Source organism: Diuraphis noxia, unplaced genomic scaffold (assembly GCF_037042655.1).
Source record: "Diuraphis noxia isolate RWA-SAM2 unplaced genomic scaffold, SU_Dnox_SAM2 contig0002, whole genome shotgun sequence".
Classification (NCBI taxonomy): Eukaryota; Metazoa; Arthropoda; class Insecta; order Hemiptera; family Aphididae; genus Diuraphis; species Diuraphis noxia.
In genome coordinates, this window is record NW_028301712.1 from 86,224,393 (window position 1) to 86,239,356 (window position 14,964).

At 25.7% G+C, this 14,964-nt stretch overlaps 1 protein-coding gene across 1 annotated transcript; it reads left to right on the top strand.

The window, feature by feature from the left end:
• Nucleotides 1-2,796: 2,796 nt before the first annotated feature.
• LOC149059051 (uncharacterized) lies at nucleotides 2,797-14,953 on the top strand. The gene is made up of 11 exons (XM_089221327.1): nucleotides 2,797-2,883; nucleotides 3,057-3,140; nucleotides 3,210-3,272; nucleotides 3,352-3,403; nucleotides 4,513-4,687; nucleotides 4,756-4,842; nucleotides 4,940-5,148; nucleotides 5,235-5,283; nucleotides 5,406-5,560; nucleotides 8,830-9,074; nucleotides 14,812-14,953. The coding sequence occupies exons 1-11, from the start codon at nucleotides 2,797-2,799 to the stop codon at nucleotides 14,890-14,892; spliced, it is 1,287 nt and encodes a 428-aa protein (XP_089077453.1). The 3' UTR covers nucleotides 14,893-14,953.
• The last annotated feature ends 11 nt before the right edge of the window (nucleotides 14,954-14,964 follow it).

A 14,964-nucleotide genomic window follows, 5' to 3' on the forward strand; every position in this document is an offset into this window, starting at 1 on the left:
GGTAAGTCGGGGATGTCGCTCTGCTGTACAGTAGGTTACAAGTGGGTTACTGTAATGGATGGAATTAAATTTGAATCCAATGATACTATATCATTGTATACGAAAAACGATTCTGAACGAGGACGGTTTATCTGTCTAGGATATATTATAGATTATTAAAAATTTTCAAATCTTAGATTTAAAAAGAAAATTTTTTAATAATTTCTAGTTTAAATGCGAATTTTCGTGATTTTTGTGATTTTAGATTCTGAGCGGAGCGATGAATGTATTGATTTTACCATGATGTGTGTGTTTTTTTTTGTGTCTGTCATCACGTTTTAGGGCGGTAAAAATGCTTCGATTTTTGACTTCAGTACCTCGTTCGATCAGAAAGTGAATCTAGTTGGTACTTTGGTGGTCAAAAGTAAAAAATTCTTTTCAATTTTCAAAAAATTTCGACTTAAATTGAACTATTCATAGGCATTTGAAATTTTCGATCATTATTAGTTTTTTTTAAATTAATATCGATAAAAATTTATTTGTTTGGCAAAAAAGCTTGAAAATTTAATACAAGGCTCTCAACATATTGTTACAATAGCAGTTGAAAAATAAAAAAAATTCATAGTCACAATTTTTTTTTATAAGCATTTAAAGTTTGAGTTTTGACAACATATTAAATAATAATCACGAAAATTCACAAATTATTTTAAGCTAGAAATTCATAAAAAGTTTTCTTTTTAAATCTAAGATTTGATAATTTTTAATTATCTATAATATATCCTAGACAGATAAACCATCTTCGCTCAGAATCGTGTTTCGTATACAATGATATAATATCATTGGATTCAAATTTAATTCCATCCATTACAGTAACCCACTTGTAACCTACTGTACAGCAGAGCGACATCCACGACTTACCCGCCTTTTTACATATGCTGTTAAAATTCAAACTTTGAATGCTTGTAAAAAAAAATCGTGCCAATATATTTCTTTTATATTTCACCTGCTATTGTAAAAATATATTAGGAACCTTATATAAAATTTAAAATTCTTAGATATAAAAGGAAAATTTTTTATGAAATTCTAGCATAAAATAATTTACGAATTTTCGTGATTTTTATATAATATGTTGTCAAAATTTGAACTTTAAATGCTCATAAATAAAAATTGTGACTATGTATTCCTTTTATTTTGCAACTGCCATTGTCAAAATATGTTACGAGACTTGTATTAAATTTTCAAATCTTAGGTATAAAAAGAAAAACTTATATGAATTTCTATCTAAGATAATTTGAACATTGCCGTAATTTTTACGTATTTAGTAAAAATCTGAACTTTAAATGCTTATAAAAAAAAATAGTGCCTACGAATTTTTAATATTTTTTAACTGCTATTGTTACAATGTGTTAGAAGCCTTGTATTAAATTTTCATGCTTTTCTACCGAACAAATAAATTCTTATCGAAATTTATAGAAAAAAAAAACTAAAAAAGTTGAAAAATTAAAATGTCAGTAAACAGCTCCAAACAAATTTAAATATTTTTTTCAAATATATAAAATGCCTATATAAACATTCAGTGAAAATTTCAAGTATCTGCGGTCATTTGTTTCAGAGTTAGGTACACTAAAATAAGGAAATCGCTAAAAGTGAAAATCCAATGTTGTAAAAATTTTAATTTCAAATGCTCATAAAAATTTAATTTGAATTTTCGGTGGACTTTTTATCTGTGATAAAGATTGACAAATTCTTAAGGAATCTTGTATTAAATTTTGAAATCTTAGATTTAAAAAGAAATTTTTTTATGAATTTCTAGCTTAAAATAATTTGTGAATTTTCGTGATTTTACGTATTTTGTCAAAATTCAAACTTTGAATGCTTATAAAAAAAATTGTGTCTATGAATTTCTTTTATTTTTCAACTGCTATCGTAACAATATGTTAAGAGCATTGTATTCAATTTTCAAGCTTTTCTGCCTAACAAATAAATTTTTATCGATATTAATTTAAAAAAAACTAATAATGATCGAAAATTTCAAATGCCTATGAATAGTTCAACTTAAGTCAAAATTTTTTGAAAATTGCATTGTGGATAGAATATACGTATATAAACATTCGGTGAAAATTTCATGTATCTATGGTCATTCGTTTTAAAGTTACATCAAAAACTAAAATCAATTTTGTCGAAAAATGAGTGTGCGTAAAATTTCCCGTTTTTCCCTTAATTTTTAGTTTGTTTTTCTCGATTATTTAGAAAAGTATTAAGAATTTTTTACTTTTGATCCCCCAAAGTATCAACTAGATTCACTTTCTGATTTAACAAGGTACTAAAGTCAAAAATCGAAGCATTTTTACTGCTCCAAAACGGGTTGACAGACACAAAAATAAACAGTAAACACACATCATGGTAAAATCAATACATTCATCGCTCCGCTTAGAATCTAAAACAAAGAAAATTACATACTGATTTATGAAATTGAATATCACTGTAAGATTATAATATATTTTAATCGCTATCTATCATTATGTATAAAAATATACTGCTAGCATCATCACATGAAATGAATTTAACACACAATATGAACTATGAACCATAAAAGAGGTTTTAATTAACGGGCTACGAAGTGCACAGGTTCAGCTAGTTTATACATAAATTATTTAATCAATGATAATACTATACTATAATAGTAATACTTTATAAGTCATGGGTAATAAACTAATAACTAATGAGTTATGAGTTTACTAATAGCAATAGTTAATGACTAGAAAATGATAATGTTTGTTCTTAATATACAAATCGTTTTTTATATATTTATAAGGCATGGATTATGAGAAGAGTAAACAAAAATATCTTGATAAATTGAAAAAGACATCATCAAAAGGGTTATACAAATCCACAGGAGTCTTAGTGAGTATATTTTAAAACCATAATTTGTAATAATTAATTATAACCATATATAGTAAATTTATAATAATATTTATGGCTATGGCTATTGATATTGAATATTGATTTATATTTTATCTGATTTTAAATACCTAATACTATTGATATATTATTATTTATTATAATAAATAAAATAGAATATTCAAAATGATAATTCGTTATGTTTCAATGAAAGTCATCAAAATTACGTAGAACCAAAGTGCGAACCTAATGATTTGTTGGTAAGTAGTTTTAATATAATATTATTGTTTAATTGTTTTAAAATATTTTATGTTTTTATTACAAATCAGGCTAAAGTTGAATGTTATATTAGAGCAAATCCAACGTCTCACATCACTAAGAATCGTCTAACTGTAAGATTTTTATAATTTATTTTTTGCAATAGGTAATAATAATATAAAAATACCAAATTAAAATTTTAATTAATTTCAGGTCAAGAGAGGTCTACACCAACGTGGGCTTGTGTCGAATGTTAAAAATAGAAGTTAGAAAACAATTTTATTATAAGGGAATCGGTGGTAGACCACCGCGGGCCGTCCTGCTGAGGGTCAGCTTCAGCTACTACAACACTGCTACCCGTCACACACTTTTTAGTTTTCATCACTATTCACTACTCGTACCTATATGGCAATGTTGTATACGAACAACATTAACTATTCGAGAATTTTCTTCGCCTTTCTCGTAATTTTTGCTGTGCTTGTTTATTATTATTATCAAATATATTTATTTGCTTTTATTGATTTAATGTCCAAGTTGTCCAACGTTAACGATATTGTTCAATTCAATAACATTATTATTGTCTATTGACGAATAATGTATTGTAGAAGTACCAACTAGAGGCGGCTTGAGTCTGCAAAACTCCAGGAGCAAACTTCGTGAGCTAAACACCCAAACACCCATATTTCACTTAGTACAGAATAGATTTATTGTACCTGGTTTACCACATATCAACCCCTTTTTTTGACGGGATTGGCGGTGAACAGTTTCTAAGAAGTTCGAATTAGGCAATTTTCAAATTGCATGCATGTGGATCTTGTAAATATGTGTGTAGTATGTGATCACTATACAGCGTATGGGATGACTGTCCGTAAAAGAAATGGCGTTCCCACGGACACGTCATGTAGAAGTCACTGCATCGGCAAGCGAACGTGAACGATTAATAAATCATGCTCATTTCCATAGAATTTTTGTCCACCCTTCTGTTTGACCTAATAAATATAAAGTGATAATATTTCAGAAAACCAATATGAATTGGTTATAATGCCTTGTGATCATTCAGTTAACATTTTAAGATTTTTGATTTAAATTTCGAATAATCAATGTTTGAAAATTCTGAAATTTCAAAATATTCAAACTGCAATTTTAGTTGTTAGAGGAAATAAAACTGGGAAAAGTGGATTGACCGATCTTAAGTAGACATAATTAGGAATTCAAATCAGTTTTAAAATATATTATCGCATTAATAGATCGATCAGTATGATGGACAAAAGATTGGTATGTTTTGGCAAAAAATCTGTCCTCCACCGATCCCCTAATTAGGTATGAATGTATGATTAAGGTACAATTAATAATAATAACTATTTATGTTTTCAGATAACTTAGATATTATACATAAGACGTCATGTGATGTAGATAATTTAGAGAATATAATTTCTTTCATAAAACCAAAGCGGAAGCTAGTGAACTATAAGCCAGAAACTAAAATCAAATTTGGTCCTCCGGATGCTACTTCCACAATAAAACACGAACAAACAGAATTTAATTTATTGTAATATATTATACAAAATTAATACACACGTATAGTTAGTTGATACTACATTGATTTATTTTTTTAAGTTCTCAAAAACAAAGTTTGAAGCCAATTGCAGTTAAAAATATTAACTATGAAAAGAGTGAAAAAAAACATGGTAGTGAACGTTCTAGGTATGTAAATTTAATACTAAATTACGATTTTTTTATAACCATGTAATGTGTATGAATAATAAAGATAATCTTTGTATACTTTATTGATGTTTAAAAGTTCGTCAACATTAACTTCATCAAAGATTATTACAAGTAATATGCAAGGAACTATGAGTACGCTTTTGGATCCAGGGATAAATAAAAACCAATGCATCAGTATAGAGGAGAAAGCTAGATTAAATTTAACATATTGTTTATATTTGGAATTTGTTAATACTCATTGTGACGAAATCATAAATATTGATAAGAATGTTTATCCTAATAATGGTTTGTATACATATATAAATGAATAGTTATTTGTTTAAATCATATTATTTTTTAAGCTCGTGTTTGTGTACCATGCTAATTTTTAGATTACAGCGTAAATTTAAAAAAGCAACTTCAACGAGTTCAGTTTAAACAGTGAGTATTTGTAGTTTGTACGAGAATACCTAATCCTAATTAAATTTTAATTAAATAAACTTAAAAGATTAAAATTGTATGTAATTCTGTGTTTATGAATGTTTAATATTTATATATTTTAGTCAGAATCAACAGGATGTAAACAATAAGAAACTGATGGATTGTACAGATTGGGTTAATAATGATACATCAATAAATTATTTTAATAATACGTCATCAATTTCTAGTTACAGTGAATTCATATTTAAACCAGTTAATAATTTGTTTAAAAGTCCAGGTAATTAAAAAAATGTATTTAATGTTTATTACATTATTTTTAAGTTTTAATACGTAATGTCGTAATAGTGTAATACCATTGATTATATTGATATTTATATATTATTATTTTTCTTAATATTCATGTAACTATTTTATTTAAAATATAATAGGAATTGATTTTATAATAAACAATATTATTATTGTTATTATAACTATAAAAAAGTGGGTAAGTCGTGGAAGTCGCTCTGCTGTACAGTAGGTTACTGTAATGGATGGGATTAAATTTAAATGCAATGATAGGTATCATTGTATACGAAAAACGATTCTGAGATGATTTGTCAGTCTAGGATATATTATATTTAAATATTGTCATATATTCTATTTTGAAACAAATATTTTATTTTTAAATTAAGACGCATTTTGCATATGGCATGGTTAATCAATTAGTGTAGTTATCATGTAGTTATCATGTAGTTATCATATTCATAATACCTTATATTATCATAGATATACGAATACCTGGTTTGAGGATAAATCGTTATCATTACGCGATTTCATAAAAATTTAAAACTCAAACGCTCAAAACATTTTTCCTATAATGACGCTTCAAATTTTCTCTATAGCTATTTGAAGCAAAACTTATGGAAAACTTGGTGTTAATTTTATAACCTTAGATATAATTACAAACAATATTATGAATTTTGAACTACAAAATAATTTGCAAATATTCATGGTTTTGACGAATTTTTGTCAGTATTTGAAATTCAAATGCTAATAAAAATTTAATTTGAATTTCCGGTGGACATTTTTTTTGTGATAAAGATTGACAAATTTGTAAGGAAATCTTGTATTAAATTTTCAAATCTTAGATTTAAAAAGAAAAACTTTTATGAATTTCTAGCTTAAAACAATTTGCGAATTTTTGTGATTATTACGTATTATGTCAAAATTAAAAATTTGAATGCTTATAAAAAAAAATTGTGACTATGAATTTATTTTATTTTTCAACTGCTATTGTAATAATATGTTAAGAGCCTTGTATTAAATCTTCAATATTTTCTACCCAAAAAAAAATTATCTTAAATTTGAACATCGCCGTAATTTTTACGTATTAAGTCAATATTTGAACTTCAAATGCTAATAAAAAAAATCGTGCTTATGTTTTTTATAATTTTTTAATCACTATAAGAATAACTTATGAGGAACTTTGTATTAAATTTTCAAGTATTTTGATAGGGCCATAAAAATTGTATCGACACTTCAAAAAAAAATTTTCAGAAAAATTGAAAATTTCAGTCATCTATAAATATCTCAAAAAATCATGTAAAGAAAATGCCAATCTAAATAACTGATAAAATTTCCAAGTATCTACGACTTATACTTTTTTAATAATAACAAATGTTTAAAATCGTTTGAGGATAAATCGTTATCGTTACGCTATTTCGTAAAAAATTAAAATTCAAACGCACTTAAAATTTTTCCTATAATGATGCTTCGAGTTTTCTCTATAGCTACTTGAAGGAAAACTTATGGAAAACTTAGTATTGTATTTTTAATTCTTAGTTATAAACGCAAAAAATTTTATGATTTTTCAACTTCAAAATTACTTGCAAATTTTCACGTTTTCGACAGATTTCGTAAAATTTTGAACTGTAAACGCTTATTAAAAAAAATTGTGACTTACGATTTTTAATTTTTTTTAGCTACAATAAGAACAACTCATAAGGAACCGTGTATTAAATTTTCAAGTTTTTTTGGTCGTCCAACATGTTTTTACCGATACTTCAAAAAAAATTCTCAAAAAAATCGAAAATTTCAGTGGTCTATAAATAACTCAAAAAAGTCAACAATTTTTTTAAATTAAACTGTATATAGATAACACTAACATAAAAATTTGGTGAAAATTTCAAGTATTTACAGTGATTAGTTTTTGAATTACAACCATATAAAAATATCGATTTGGTCGAAAACTGGTTTTGCGTAAAAATTCCCGTTTTTCTTTCATTTTTTTTTTGTTTTTCTCGATTTTTTTGAAAACTGTTGGAAAATATTTAGTTTTGACCTTTATAATGTAGGTACCAAGGATCTTCAATTTTACATCGGAAACCACCCCCAAAGTTTGAAATCGAAGCATTATTTCGACTAGTTATGCTGTACACAGACACACACAAAAAAAAACACACACATCATTGTAAAATCATTACATTCATCACTTCGTTCAGAATCTAAAATTGATGCATTTTAGATCAGAATAGAATGATATTACCATTCTTAAATGGTAATGCAATTGAACTTTATGTAAATAGTAAATACAAATATAAAATATAAGTAAATAAAATAGTATAAGTGTATAACATATTAACATTGGATGTAATTATAAGTCACTAATCTTTGAATATAAAAAACATAGGGTAGTACATTGGCCGGTTAAATAAAATATAGTAAATTAATATGAATAATAATTATAATAATAAAAAAAATATTTATCAATCAGTTGTGAACCAAATACTAGATGCTTGGTCTTTGATTATTTTGGTGCTGAAAGGAGAATAATACACTGCTTCTAAAATGAATTACTTTAATAGAACAAATATTTTAAATTATTGTCTTATAATTAGGGCTGTGAATTTAATGCACTAAAAAACCTTAAAAAATGCATTAAAAATGTCAAAAATATGCAATAAAATATGCACTTAAAATGCAAAATATGCACTTAAAATGAAAAAAAAAAGGAATATAAAATGTCAAAAATTATAGTATAAAATTTATTAAAAATGGTTTCCTATTTAATTTTTATATTTATATTAATATTGAATATAGGATATTAAACATTAGTACAAAACAGTGTTTAAAAAGTATTTAAAAAAAAAATAAATATCTTTACCTAACCCGTATATAGCGTGTGACTTGTGTAAAATATTATTTAATAAAATATAAATTTGACATAATATATATAGCCCATGTAAAATAAAATAAAAAATGTTTTCAAACAAGTCAATTGACGGAATTTGATTAACAATACTAGAAAATGAACTAAAAAAGCAAAATATGACCTAAAAATGCGAAAAAATGACCTAAAAAATTAAAAACGTCAAAAAATGCAAAAATATGCAAAATAAAAGTTTCATAGATATATTCGTTATTACATAATTCAAATTATGTACTCACAAAGCTATGTTTTACAATCACCAAAAAAAAATTCACTTTCCTATGAATTCACAGCCCTACTTATAACTTACTAAGAAGTAGAAAGCATAAAACTGTTTTATTAAATGCATTTTATTACAGGATTATGCACCCATACATTTTCTCAAGACAGTTTTGCTTGTTCAACACAAGAAATATTATTTACTAACTCAGATGATTCCATGAATATAAATGAAGTTAAGCTAGAAGCAAATAATGATTATTTTTCTTCTCCAGAAATCTGTTTAAATGAAAGTACAAAAAATATGTGTCAAATAAAAACAAACGATTATCAATCAAGATTATCACAGTTCACATATCACAGGTCTTTGGAGAAAAGCACTCAAGTATGTGCAAATTATTATCATAAATAAGGAACAAAATATGTTAATCAGACTATTAATATTTGATAATGCTAGTATTGTTGTTGAATATATTTTAAATAATAATTACATATCACTGAAGATTAAATATTTATTGTAAATTCTTGAGATTTTGATTCATGTTGTGTAGGTATTAGGCAATAGATATGGGTTGTTGATATATTAAGTGGTCCGTGGGTTTCGTAATTTTGCAACCCACCACAATAGCGATATCATACATGAGATATAGTACCTACAATTTGTAAATTTATATGAATATGATAAAATTTAATAATTATCATATATTTCCGTTAAATTGATAATTTAAATAACGTGAACAGTTATCGAAAAGCGTCTACTTACCTAATACAAAGTACTTAAAAAATAAAAATAATAATTTGTTGTCAAATATTTTATTATCTTAGATTCTGAGCAGAGCAATGTATGTATTGATTTTACAATAATGATGTGTGTTTTTATATTTATTTATCAATTTATTTTTTGTGTCTGTGTACACGATAAATTGGCAAAATAATGATTCGATTTTCAACTTCAGTAGCTTTTCCGTTTGAAAAGTGGATCTAGTTGGTGCGTTAGATAGCTGAAATTTTGAAATTCCCATTAGTTTTCAAAAACACCGTTGGGGGGGGGGGAACAAAATCAAAGAAAAATGGAAATTTTTATGCAAAATTGATTTTAGATATTGGTGTATAAGTTGTATATAGACATTTGAAATTATCAATACTTTTAGTTTTTTTTTTTTTTATAAATGACAGTAAAATTTTATTATTTTTGTAAAAAAGCTTCAAAATTAAATACAAGGCTCCTAATATATTGTTACAACGAAAGCTTAAATATATATTAAAAACACGTAGTCACAATTTTTTTTTAATAAGCATTTAAAGTTCGAATTTTGACGAAATACGTAAAAATCACAAAAATTTGCAATTTAATTTGAGTTAGAAATTCATATAATATTTATTCATTATTTATCTTTTTAAATCTAAGTTTTGAAAATTCAATAAAAGATTATTCATGAATTTTTTCTACTTTTATTAAATAAAAAATGTCTACTGGAAAGTCAAATTAAATTTTTATGAACATTTGAATTACATTGGATATTTACTCAATTTATCTTGTACCGATATTCTTATTTTGTTATTCAAAAACTAATAACTGTAGAAACTTGAAATTTACACCATATGCTTATTTTTCAATCCCTATACTTGATAAAATTTTCAAAATACTTCAACAATTTTTAAAATATTAATCGATATTTTAAATTTTCCGTTTTTTTTTTTAGTTTTTTATTCTATTAATGTCATTAAAATTTTATTAATTTGGTCAAAACACTTGAACATTTAATATAAAGTTCCCTATGAGTTGATATAATAGCATTTGGAAAATATTAATAATACATATAGGCTCGTTTTAATTTTATAACCGTTTCAAGTTCAAATTGTAACAACATTTATTTAATTGGAAATTTTCAAATTATTTTGTTGTTATCATTTTATGAAACATTTAACTTTTATAGTTAAGGATTGAAAATGTTAAACAAGGGGTTTCACATAATTAGTCAATTCTGAAACAAAGAAATCTAAAACCTATAAAAACACAGTTTTTATAGTTATTTTAAGTTCAATTTTGGATCAAATTACAATATATTAAATAACCAAGTATAACAATTTTAGTTATATTGTCGTAATTTAAAAATATTATTCGTGGGTACTTGAAATTTCTAGAGTAAACTTTTTATTCAAATAAATTGTAATAATTGATGTCATTATCAATTACATTATTACTTTATAATAAATTGTATATATGACTGACTGTCTGACTGAGTCGGTGATATAATGAATTTTATTTGATTAATTTGGAGTTCATTTTATAGGTAACTATTTTTTTTTTTTTAATAACAATTTTATTATTATAGTATAAAATATTCTAGACTGACAAACCGTCCTTTCTCAGAATTGTTTTTCGTATAAAATGATTATATATCATTGAATTCAAATTTAATACCATCATCCATTACGAGTAACCCACTTGTGAACAGCAGAGCGACATCCACTTACCGACTTACCCGCATTTTTTTATATTGCAATAATTGTATTATTTATGTACTTTATACTAGCTTATACTATACGTCGTTACCCATGAAATATTAAAGATTAATATTATCAATTCCATTAAATGTAGACTGTAAGATTTTTATCACTGCAGTTATTTTGGATTTGATAAAATATAAAATACCGGTTTAAAATTATAATATCCAATCTCAATAAAATTACTATTTTATCTTCTATAACCATTACGGCAATGCGGCATATTACTTAAACAAAATAATTATAGCCTTTATTCTTTATGAACCAACTTAATCCAAAATTTTCGTGTTAAAAAGTTAAACATTTAAGTAATAAAAAGTAGTCTGAACACTTTATAATATTACTCTTGTTGATTTATTGATGAATACTTTTATTGAAATTCGGACGATGACTGTGGAATTATAAACAGGTCATCTGCTTTAGACCTTTGATTTTATATATTATAGATACCATAATAAGTTTATTAAATATTGTTCAAATCAGGTGACCATTGAATTGGCTCCCAATATTAGGTTAGGTACCTAGTCAAGACTTGGATTGGCTCCCAATATAATTTTCAACAAGTGGTTCTCAAAATATAAAAGTTCAAAAAGTACGTGACTTTAATTAAAATAAATTCAGTTATACATTAAAATAATTTTAAAATTTTAAAATACAAATATTCCATCAAAATATAAAAGTTCAAAAAGTACGCGACTTTAATTAAAATAAATTCAGTTATACATTAAAATAATTTAAAATACAAATATTCCATCAAAAATATTCACTGACCTGCACTGTTTTAATATTATTTAGTAGGCTTAAATCTGTGTGCGAGAATTTTTACATATTCAAATCTGGATACTATACATATTTATGAATTTGACTGTCTATAAATTGTATTTTTTCTTGTATATTTTTTTTGTGCGGTCTTTCAACATTAGAGCTTCTTATAATAATTTCAGTATCCGCTTGAATACCATACAATACATCTATGAAATTGAAAATATTTGGGTGCACAGAATAAAATTGGGAATAAAATTTTGAATGAAAAGATTCACATGAATTAGTGGTACGATTAACACTACTGCTTTTTTCTGTCCAAATTAGAGATGGAAATAAAGAATTATATTCAATATAATTTTCAACTAAGTAGTCCATAAATTTTCTAACTTTTTCATTATTTGGTTGTATCTCAGCTAGTTCAAATGAAAAGCAATCGCCGACTGATTGCGGATCTAGAAATGGTAGACCAAATATATACGTCAAATATTCACCAATTTCTGTTTTTTGTTCATACTCTGTTGAAAGGCCCAATTTTTGAATTGTTCTATACCATGATTGTCCTAGGTGAAACCGACAACCACGAATTTCACTCAACGGCCAAACTTCATGTATTGCGTTGTGTATAGCAACTTCAAAATCAACATATACTTTTTTTATTTCGAATTGATTATTAAAAGTTAAACAATTATTATTGATTATTTGAAAAATGTTTATGTACAATTCTTGATTTTTATCATTGAGGAAAGTAAAAACTAAAGGTTATAGTGATTATTTTTCATTACGTGGACTGTGTAAAAACTGTGTAAAAACTGGTAAAAAAATATTGTACTTATACAATACGAGAATGTACCATCAACATATATTGTAGTCGACTTACTTAAAAATTTTAAATGTCTTCTGTGCTAAATAATAAGACCTTCTTTTCCGCATCATTCGTTTGTAAAATTGTTTCACCATCAAATGTTTTTACATCCATGGTTTGTAAAATATCGTGCACTTCTTGTCTGTTTTTGCGTAACTTTGGACGTGCTGAAGCTCGAGCTTGGAGCATATTGTGTTTGATGTATTTAACATCTTGCGTTGTTATTGAATTTGTTGAATTTTCCCTTAAGTATGAATGCAACAATTTGGAATGGCGTTCACATAAACTTTCGACAGCTTTTCTTTTCAGTCTGTTACTAATAATTTGACGTTCAAGTTTGTTTTCTTCATCTGGATCATGGTTATGGTTAAGATTGGACGATTCCCATACAACATTTTCTTGGTTACAAATTCTCAAATAAGCCTTGCATCCTCGTTTAGTACATTTGAATCATTTAAATGCATTTTGGAGAAGCTTATGGTAGCTAAATTTAAACTTATTAACTATTAAAATTAATTCTCCCTTTTCACTTGTCATTTTTTCTACCAAATTCATTTTATATTCTATCAATCTATTTCTCTCGTTATTCATTTTTTTTTTCAGTTTAAGTACGAAATAAAATATAATTACAAATTACAAAAACTAATTTTATGATTTTCCACTTTTTAGTTCTGTACGATAGTACAAAAAACTGGGAATGAGTTAAATAAAGGATTGAAATATATCATAAATAGTAAATCCAATAATGTTGATTGTAGCCTGCAGGTATGTTTTTTCATGTATTTACATAAAAAAACATATCGAGAATATTAAGATAAACAATTTTAATTGCAAATCATAGAAGTAATTTTTGTAATTGTGCTTATTATGAGTACTTGATTTTAAGATATGTTATTTTTAAAAATGTATCTATAAAAACTGTTAACCTAGGTACCTATGTGTCATTTATTTTTACTCATTCTATAGTAATATTATCTAAAATTAAAGGTAAACATTTAAATTAACAAAAAAATATTCGATTTCTTGAGAAAAAATTAGCTCCCCATGGATGCTCCTACTTGAAATACAAAATTTTAAAAAAAATGGCTCCGTGGTGCACATCCTCGGGTTTATACGACACAGTCCAAACTCTAAAGTTACAGCTCAAATCAATCCAAGTTTATCGCACTTATGGTTCTGAAATTGGTACGCATATAGGCAATCCCGAGAATGGCCCGGAGAGGATCACTCAGGGATTTGTTTGCTCATGAAAACGAATATTTTTTTGTATGTATTCTATTGTCATTTGTTGCAGAAAATAAAATATTTATAACCATAAATTGAGCGTAATTTTAGACCTCTATTTATATTTGGTCAAAACAACTCAAATAATTTTGTTAAAAATCTCTGCAGTTTAGGTTTGGAAGCGGGATTTTCTATTTTTGTCTAACACTTGTGCAACAAAGGAATTTAGGTATGTTATTACTCAATGTACCAATGGATATAGTAAAACGATATGAATTATAAAAACAGATTTTAAGTTTTGGTCCACTGTACTTGGGATCAGATTTTTAGATTTTAACTTCTTTGAATACTTAAATCTTCCATTTTTTTAAGCACTCTTTTTTTAGGGAGTTAGGGGGATAAATAAAAAATGTTGAAATGTCGATCTTAAAAATACTTGAAAACAAGTTCACTTCATTTTTAGATTTCATATGTTTCACTATAGATAAATCGGTACGTTGGAATAAAAACACGTCTAAATTCTTATATGTATTGTGTATGTTAGCCACAGTCAGAAAGCGCAGCTTATAATCTTCATAAGAAGGCGTAAATCCATTGTCAGTTATCTGTTTTTGGGTAACTCACTAACTCCACGAAGTATTAGATAGTTATTACTTATAGGTATTAGTAAAGATAATATTGTACATATTTTATGACAAAATCGAAAAATAGGTTTGTATTACATACAACACTATATCTAAACATATTATTTTGTATGTTTCAGAAATCAAAAGATGACGTGCTAAAATCAAGTTCGATTAGCTCAGAAGATAGTTTTAAATATTATAGAAAAAAAATGTTTTAAAAATAACAAATGTAAATAGGTTAGATATTAATTCACGTGTAATAGAGGAATATCATGTATGATTTCATAAAG

What these genes read in the sequence shown, in the direction of transcription:
- LOC149059051 (XM_089221327.1), top strand. Translation starts at nt 2,797, where the DNA reads ATGGATTATGAGAAGAGTAAACAAAAATATCTTGATAAATTGAAAAAG. An exon ending in ACAAATCCACAGGAGTCTTA is followed by an intron (nt 2,884 to 3,056) that starts GTGAGTATATTT and finishes TAAATAAAATAG; the next exon opens with AATATTCAAAATGATAATTC. An exon ending in TAATTTGTTTAAAAGTCCAG is followed by an intron (nt 5,561 to 8,829) that starts GTAATTAAAAAA and finishes ATTTTATTACAG; the next exon opens with GATTATGCACCCATACATTT.